The sequence below is a fragment of the Amphiura filiformis genome, chromosome 18, assembly GCF_039555335.1.
Source record: "Amphiura filiformis chromosome 18, Afil_fr2py, whole genome shotgun sequence".
Lineage (NCBI taxonomy): Eukaryota > Metazoa > Echinodermata > Ophiuroidea > Amphilepidida > Amphiuridae > Amphiura > Amphiura filiformis.
This window is the reverse complement of record NC_092645.1, coordinates 27791515-27800268: the sequence shown is the minus strand read 5'-3', so window position 1 is coordinate 27800268 and position 8754 is coordinate 27791515. Positions and strand designations below refer to the sequence as shown.

The 8754-nt window shown below is 36.8% G+C and overlaps 1 protein-coding gene across 1 annotated transcript; it reads left to right on the top strand.

The window, feature by feature from the left end:
- The first annotated feature begins 249 nt into the window (after positions 1-249).
- On the top strand, positions 250-8083 carry LOC140140081 (uncharacterized). Its single transcript, XM_072161899.1, has 2 exons — positions 250-334; positions 6092-8083. Exon 2 carries the CDS (start codon positions 6130-6132, stop codon positions 7273-7275), a length of 1146 nt encoding a protein of 381 aa, XP_072018000.1. The 5' UTR covers positions 250-334; positions 6092-6129; the 3' UTR covers positions 7276-8083.
- Positions 8084-8754: the final 671 nt, after the last annotated feature.

The following is an 8754-nucleotide window of genomic DNA, read 5'->3' as shown; positions in this document are numbered from 1 at the left end:
CATAGGTCATATAAACAAAGACCCCCAGAGAAAAATAAAGGTAGAGAAGCGACACTCCGTACAATTAACGTGCAGACGGCCTATACCGATGTGAGGACAGAAAATGTGACTCTCCTGCTAGTCTCGGGCGCGGGCCAGACTGTATGCGGTATGAACAAAAACATAATTAACTGGTTGTGTAGGAGACTAGCAGGAGAGTCACATTTTTCTGTCCTCTGCTGTCCTCCGGAGTGTCGCGGTCCTGAGACCCCGGACGGCCGGTCAGCTCGGTTCGTATACCATTCCCGGATTCTTGTCGATGCTGGCTTCAACTGCCGTGGAAATTGTTGCTGAGGTAAATTTTGTTCCGTAATTATTATCCACATCTACCCTCTAGATGACAGTGTTAGCCAACAGACCTAGTACATCATCTTATAGTGGACCAGTATTGAAAATAACATGAAATAATGAACCGCTTGACTTGGGTCACTGAAATTCCAGTGTAGTATAAACTGAATTCCTTGCCCCTATAATATACCGTACATAACTTTTGTTACCAGTGTGTTTAGGCTAATGGAACTCGATTGTTAGTTTCCTATTGACCGCCCGCATCACCTTTTCAATTTGACCAAAACTTTCATTATTTTCATTAAAAAGTCAATTATCTGAAAATTGAGATGGAAATAATCAAAATTGAAACTCTCAAAATAGCTGACATCCCCTGCTCATCATAATCAGCAGTTTTCTTAGTTGTAGGGGTGGAGGATGTAGTAAATAATGGAAATTTAAGGATTACCTCATCATGTTTCTAGTGATTACAAAAATTCCAAATTTCTTTTCATTTTAATAAAAACAAATTCAAATCTTTTCTCAATCTGTTGCAAAATGTCTGTAAGATGATCTAAGCATTAATATCTGTTTTGAGATGGTCTTTCATCAACAATATCCTTAATTGTGCTGGTGGGGTACCAATATTTGGAGAAAGCTGTTCATAAAATCATTGATTTTGTTGACATAATGGATAATGAAAAGAGACCGAATAATGAATTATGAAATAGTGACCTCGTCCTTTTTCTCAAACATCCAATCGGAAACTAATAATCGAGTTCCATTGGCCTTATTAGTTTTTGAGAAAAATGCAAAATAGACACAAATTTATCGAGGGTGTAGTACCCTTAAAATTTCAAAATAATCCCATTCAACTACACGGTTGGCAAAGAAAATTTACTGAATTTAGAGAATGCATGATGGACAGCTCTAGGCAAGCAGTAAAAGTCCGACCGGCAGCTATTGTATTATACAGCTATACACACACTATAATACAAATGTAGCTGTCTTTAGTGAAAGTTTTTACAGTACTTCATATCTCAGACCATAAGCCTACTCAATAAAATGCAGATAGCAAAAAGGCAGCAATTTTCACACATATTTATATTTCACACAGTACGACGATACTCTCGAAGTGAGGAATGTACTCACCGGTAGAAGAAGTCATAATAAAAGCTGCCATGTGCACGTTTCTCTATTTACAGCTGTTTCTGCATGGAAAATGGGTCCATTGCATGCTGCGAGCTTAAAGTTTGTGCATGATATAGGTGGCTATTTAGTAGGTATGCCAGGTGAATTCAAATTTGCCATCAAACTGCATCATTTTATATATCAAATTAAAGCCCTTGAGTAAAGAAAGCCAACACTGAAAACCTTTTGTCATAGCACTTTCCGTAGCAAAGTTACATCTTGTCAAAGATTGACTTTCATCAAAAAGATTCTGCTGGCAAAATTCCCCAAAACAGCATTACGGGGGTGTTTCTAGATCTTAGTCTCATGACGATAGCACCTTTTTTTAATGGAACTGCTATCAAAATCTCTCTGAAATTCCATGTGAGAGTCTCTAATCAAAAAAAAAAATCATATATTTGGGTCAAGTGAAGTATAGACAACATATTTAGGAAGGTTTCCTTCTTAAAAAGCTTCTTTTAAATTTCAATGTAAATTTGTATTGCCGGTTTAGGCCATTTTGACTGACTAGCAAATGTGTTAACTGAGGTTTCCCTGTCATACCTATATTTAGTTTTCATTAATTTATACTGCTCATTAGGGTGCATCAAACGCCCCTCATGTCAATGTTATTTTTTGCTTGAGTGATTAAAGTGTGCCACTTATCAAGTTAAATAAGTGCTCCAAATTTAAATTCAAATGGAGGTCGGGAAATGGGTCCTCCGCGAGCTCAAAGTTTGAACGTTATTTGTAAGTATAACGGTAGAACTACAAATGAGGCAGCTATTTAGTTTTACGCACTTTTTGACATGTAAAATAAAGGCTGCCATATTGATTCTGCATTAAACAGTGTGTTTGTAACTAAAATGTGTCACCTTATACTTAACAAATCATAACAATCATGCTAGGATGATGTCACAGGTTAGACATGCCTTAAAATGAATAGCTGCCCCATGTATTTAAATACATAATAAATCACACATTTCTCTAATTTGCGTTAATTCACCTGTTACTATCAGAAAGTGGGCAATATGATAATCATGTTGTCATAATCTTTCAAGTCATAACTGTCACTTTCCTTTTAGAAGTTATTAGTATAGATAAAGTTCAGTTGCAGCTATACAGTTGACGCTTTCGTAGATTCTTTCTCCTGTGGTGGCACCTTTAACTGAAGAGAGCCAGTGGGATCATTTCTTGGGAGATGTACCACAAATGTCGCTTTCATGGCTTTTAGGGCACTTGCAGCAACATCAGCATTGACATCGGAATACTTAAGCAGACTCTTGTATATACAAGCAAGCTCTTGCTTAGGGCTATTTCATTATAAATGACAACATTGAGTCCCAAAAGGGGTCAAAATTCAAACTCATTTATTTCATGCAAATTCATTATCATTTCAAAGTTCAGATGGTGTGTCAATAATTCTCAAAATATTAGAGCGTCAAACCCTCAGGAACCATTAAAAAATTTAATTGAATTTTTGCTGTGTAAAACATAGCTGCCGCTGAGGGGACATTTTTTAAACAATTTAATACACAACTTTGAAAGAGTATATGTAACCAACATTGGGTTCATACTTATTCATATTTAGTCTGTAATAATTGTTGTATGTTCCTTTACACTTCAGTGTCTTAAATATGCCAGTTTCAATATAAAACAATTAGTAAATTGATACTAATCCAGATAAATGGTGCAAAATTACTACATATTTTAAGGATAAACTTTATCTTCACATGAAAAATTCATGAAATAGTCATTTTGTCCTGCCCAATAGCTACACTGATGCATAAGTGAGTATTCTGCATCAATCTGTTGTACTAGTCATGGAAAACCTAAAATAAAAGACCCTCCTGTGTCATTTGTTCTGGATAGGACACATTTTTTAACACATAATAAAGCATACTTTAACTTTAGAAATAGCTGCATCAATATTATTGCATCAATATTATTGCATAAAAGATCCCCAGCATTTAAAATTCACTACAAACAGGGTTAATATTCTGGTTAAATTAGGAATATTGCAATTTTTAGCTAACCGAAGTTCAATGCAGAATAATATCATATGTGTTCTCAACAACTGGACAATAATTTGAACACTAAAGTGGTTTGTAAGCATAATTTGCAATAAAATGCAAAAATTTCTTGTGGGTTTGGCTCTTTGAAATTTTTATTTTTAGTTTGTTTACCAATTCATGGAAATGACATAATTGTGCTGGAGAGGACATTTGTTAAATTGCAAACAGAATCGTGGATACAGGCTTGCAAAATGCAACAAATACCAAATCATGTGCCACCTTGGTAGAAGGAAGACCACTCTTCCTCTACAAATTTCACATTCTATGATATAATCCTTCTTATTTCAACAATTAGTAATTAACGTCAGTTCTGGAGAGGACAAATTTTAACGCGGAACTGTGGTATCAAGAACAAGTGGTCTACTGTATGTAAAATAAATGAATTCCTCAATCAGTGCCCTGTCCCATCAATTGGTAATATAACACAGATTATACAGGTAGGGTAAGGGTTTATATTTCCTCTTTAATGTTAACAAAAATGGAGGCATGAATTGGAGAGGACACTCATTTTTTTATTTAACGCAAAATGCCAATTTTGCAAGAATCTACGAATTTTAACATTTTTGCACCAATTTTCACCATTCAACTTGCATGATGTTCCACACATATCATATTTTCATTGCAACAAGCACATTGCCATAGAATGTACCTAATTTTTCAAAGAATTAATTCAGAATACATGGGCAAAATGAAATGGGACTCCAAAATTGGGTTAAAAATGTACCTTTTGGCAATTTTTTATACAAAAATAGACAGAATTCTGTAAAAATGCTCATGTAGCTTGTAGTTTGTGGCATACTTAGAATTAAGTTAATAACACTGCATTATCACCCTAATTATATCAACCAGATATGATAAAAGCCATTTTTGTGAACGTGTCATTTATAATGAAATAGCCCGCTAGTAGGCTTCTCGCAGTTAAACCTGATGAAGTGATGGTCACACCAACTAATCGGTATGGTTCAGGCTTTGGCAAGCCAAAGTTCTCTGATGAGAACATCACACAGACAACAGCTTTAGCTGATTTTGCAGGCAGAGATTCGTGGTTTACTATGAACATCTTATAGATTAACGACGAGTTCTTAACAGATGCTGTAAACACATGGCCAGAGTCCCCAGCATATCTGTCTTCCCTAAGCAATGTCAAAGCCATCAATGTGGTTAATGACGCAGCAGAACGCGTGTGAAACTTAGTGCAGATTTCTTGGCTACAGCCCACAGTGAGAAACATTATCAGAATGTTTTGCAGGTGGTTGAACAAGATAGGAAAAAGAAACCCAATCTACTGAAAGCGCCAACTGTATAGCTGCAACTGAACTTTATCTATACTAATAACTTCTAAAAAGTGACAGTTATGACTTGAAAGATTATGACAACATGATTATTATATTGCCCACTTTCTGATAGTAACAGGTGAATTAACGCAAATAAGAGAAATGTATGATTTATTATGTATTTAAATACATGGGGCAGCTATTCATTTTAAGGCATGTCTAACCTGTGACTGACATCATCCTAGCATGATTGTTATGATTTGTTAAGTATAGGGTGACACATTTTAGTTACAAACACACTGTTTAATGCAGAATCAATATGGCAGCCTTTATTTTACATGTCCAAAAGTGCGTAAAACAAAATAGCTGCCTCATTTGTAGTTCTACCGTTATACATACAAATAACGCTTCAAACTTTGAGCTCATGGAGGACCCATTTCCCGACCTCCATTTGAATTTAAATTTGGAGCACTTATTTAACTTGATAAGTGGCACACTTTAATCACTCAAGCAAAAAATAACATTGACATGAGGGGCGTTTGATGCACCCTACTGCTCATCAATGGCTGCTTTATGAATAACAATGTAATAAATGAATCTTTCCATTGCTTATAGGGCTGTGCAATAATTATGAGCCATGGGGAGGGTAAAATTGAGGGGTGGGCAAGAAATTTTGGTGAGCCGAAAGGGGGGGAAAGCAATTTTTACGATCCGGGGAGGGAGGATGGATTTTGGGCACACATTACTTGGGTGTCTTCCAAATAAAACACTCTAAAAAGGCATCGGAAAACAGTATATTGTACGGAAACACTTAAATATGCAAATTTTCCTGCACGCTGTGCTCGCAAATCGCAGTTTGTGTCTAGACCATTTTAAAAGGATTGTAAATTGGGATCTCAAAAATTAGGCAAACAATTTCTGGCAGGCCAAGGGTAAACATGGTCATTGGTTTGAAAAGGGGTCTATCCTGTGGCACATGCTGCATTATATCTGTTGTGGAAGTCCCACCGTGTACATTTTTGTATAGTATCCACAGTAGATATCACAATGTCAGGTAAGGTAAGGTAAGGGTGTGCAATATTGCGCTAGACAAGAATATTGTGAGAAAATATTAATATTTTTTACTCAAGAATATTTTTGTTTCATTTCCCCCAAAATAATTTTGTTCTTTTTTGTTTTTGTTTTATATTTTCCAGCTAGTTTGTTTATGTGCAGGACAAGATTATTTATTAACGGGTACTTATTTATTTACTTATTTACATGCAGGATATATGCTACGTACAGGTGTTCCATGACTCGGAGTGATGATGACGATGTTAGAGTGTTACTACCAAAGGATACCACAAATGATCCAACCGTTAAGATGTTCATTCTGTGAAATCAGTTTCGACTCTATGGACAAACTTTCATGTCACAAGCGCAGACACAAGATTAAGTATGGAAAACTACTTTGCAAAAAGAAACAGTGGATGTTGGGAAACTCAACCAAAAACTCACAAGAGTTTGCACAGAGTAGCAACCTGATAATACACACCACAACTCATATTAAAGAGAAACCCTATCAGTGTGAGCATTGTCAAAAACGATTTGGAAGTAGTAGGAACCTCAGAAGACACAGGATAAGAACTCACACCAAAGAGAAACCCCATCAGTGTGAGTATTGTCAAAAAGGGTTTGCAAGTGGTAAGGACCTCAGAAGACACATCAGTACTCACACCAAAGAGAAACCCTATCAGTGTGAGTATTGTCAAAAATATTTTGCACGAAATGGAACACTTAAACAACATATCATCATGATTCACGCCGCGGAGAAACCCTATCAGTGTGAGCATTGTCAAAAATGGTTTGCAAGATCTGCTGACCTCAAAAGACACATCAGAATTCACACCAGGCCTTTTCAGTGCGAGTATTGTCAGAAGTGCTTTGCTAACCCTTGGTCTATCAAAAGACATTATAGATCACACACCAAGGAGAAAACCCATCAGTGTGAGCATTGCCAAAAATGGTTTGCAGGAAGTGTTAGCCTCAAAAGACACATTAGTGGTCAGCACATGAAAGAGACACCTTATCAATGCGAGTATTGCCAAAAAAGCTTTGCACGCAATAGTACACTTAGAGCACACATTTTGAATCACACCAATGAGAAACCATATCAGTGTCAGTATTGCCAAAAAGGTTTTATATGCAATAGTGCACTTAAAGTGCACACCATGATCCACACCAAAGAGAAACCCTATCAGTGTGAATATTGTCAAAAGCGATGTACAACATCTAGTGATCTCAAAAACACATCAGGACTCACACCAAAGAGAAACGATATCAGTGCGAGTACTGCCAGAAATGCTTCACCCAAAGCAGTCACGTCAAGGAGCACATTAGAACTCACACAAATGAGAAACCGTATGAATGTGAGCAGTGCCAAAATGTTTTTCCACAAGCAGACATCTTAGAAAACACATCAGCTTAATTCACACCAATGAAACGCCTTATAAGTGTCAGTACTGTCAGAAATGTCTTGCAGACCGTTGGAATTTCGACAGACATGTTAGATCGCACACCAAAGAGAAAACCCACCAGTGCCAGTATTGCCAAAAATGGTTTGCAGATGGTACTAGCCTCAATGCACACGTAAGAAGTCAACACACGAAAGATACACCTTATAAATGTGAATATTGCCAAAAAGGCTTTATACGCATTAGTATACTTAAACAACACATAATGACTCATACCAAAGAGAAACCGCATCAGTGTGAGTATTGCCAAAAAGGGTTTTCAAGATCTGGTGATCTTAAATTACACATCAGAACTCACACTAAAGAGAAACCATTTCAGTGCGAGTACTGCCAGAAAGACTTTGCTCAAAGCGGTCACATGAAAGAGCACATCAGAATGATTCACACAAAAGAGAAACCTTATCAGTGTGAGTGTTGCCAAGCATGTTTTTATAACAGCACCAAGCTCAAAAATCACATCAGAACTCACTCCAAAGAGAAACCTTTTGAGTGTCCATATTGTCAGAAATGTTTTGCCGACACAAGTTTTTTCAAAAGACACATTATAACTCACACATGTGATTTAAAAAAGTACCATGAATAGTGTGAGCATTGCCAAAAATGTTTAGTATAAATATTTAACCTCGCAACACACATTAGAATTCAAAATGCGAAGGAACCTTATCTGTTCACTTTGATGACACAATAGAATTTTGAACCTCGATTTTACTAAGATGAACAATTGCAGACTTATTATTAAATAAATTGGAGCATTTTAAAATTTTGATCCTGTGTTATTGACCTTTGTCGTAGCTAGATAGTGGAAACTATGATTTGAGTAAAAATGAAACGTCCCAAAAAAATCTTTTCCCCCGCTTTTACACATACAAGATTTTTTGGAACCTGAATTTTAAACTTTTGTCTTATCATAATATAACGCAAGCGCAACGAGCACAAAATTTTGCATATTTGAACATGTTCCTAACATCTTTTTAGGGTGTAATAAAGATATAGAAACGGTGCCCAAAATATCTGCCAAAAATCGCCCCCCTTGACCTGCCAAAAATCGCTTGACCCCCCTTTCAACCTGCCAAAAATCTTTGCCCCCTGTAAATCACCACCCAGGGTAGGCCTATACATAATTATTGCACCGACTGCCCCTATCCTTTTTAGAGCGTTTTATTTATAAGGCGCCCCATGAATTTGTGTCATAAATCGCTTGCCCCCGCCACCCTCTTGGCTGCATGACCAAAAATAGTTCCCCCCCTTCGGCTCGCCAAAACATACCCCCAATTTTACCCTCCCCCAGGGCTCATAATTATTGCACAGCCCCTAAGGTGTGCATATATGCATTGCATAGTTAATACATGTGCCACATCCTTTACAATGGGTGATAAATTTCTGGTTTGTTTTGATTACAAAACGCAATGGTCGCGG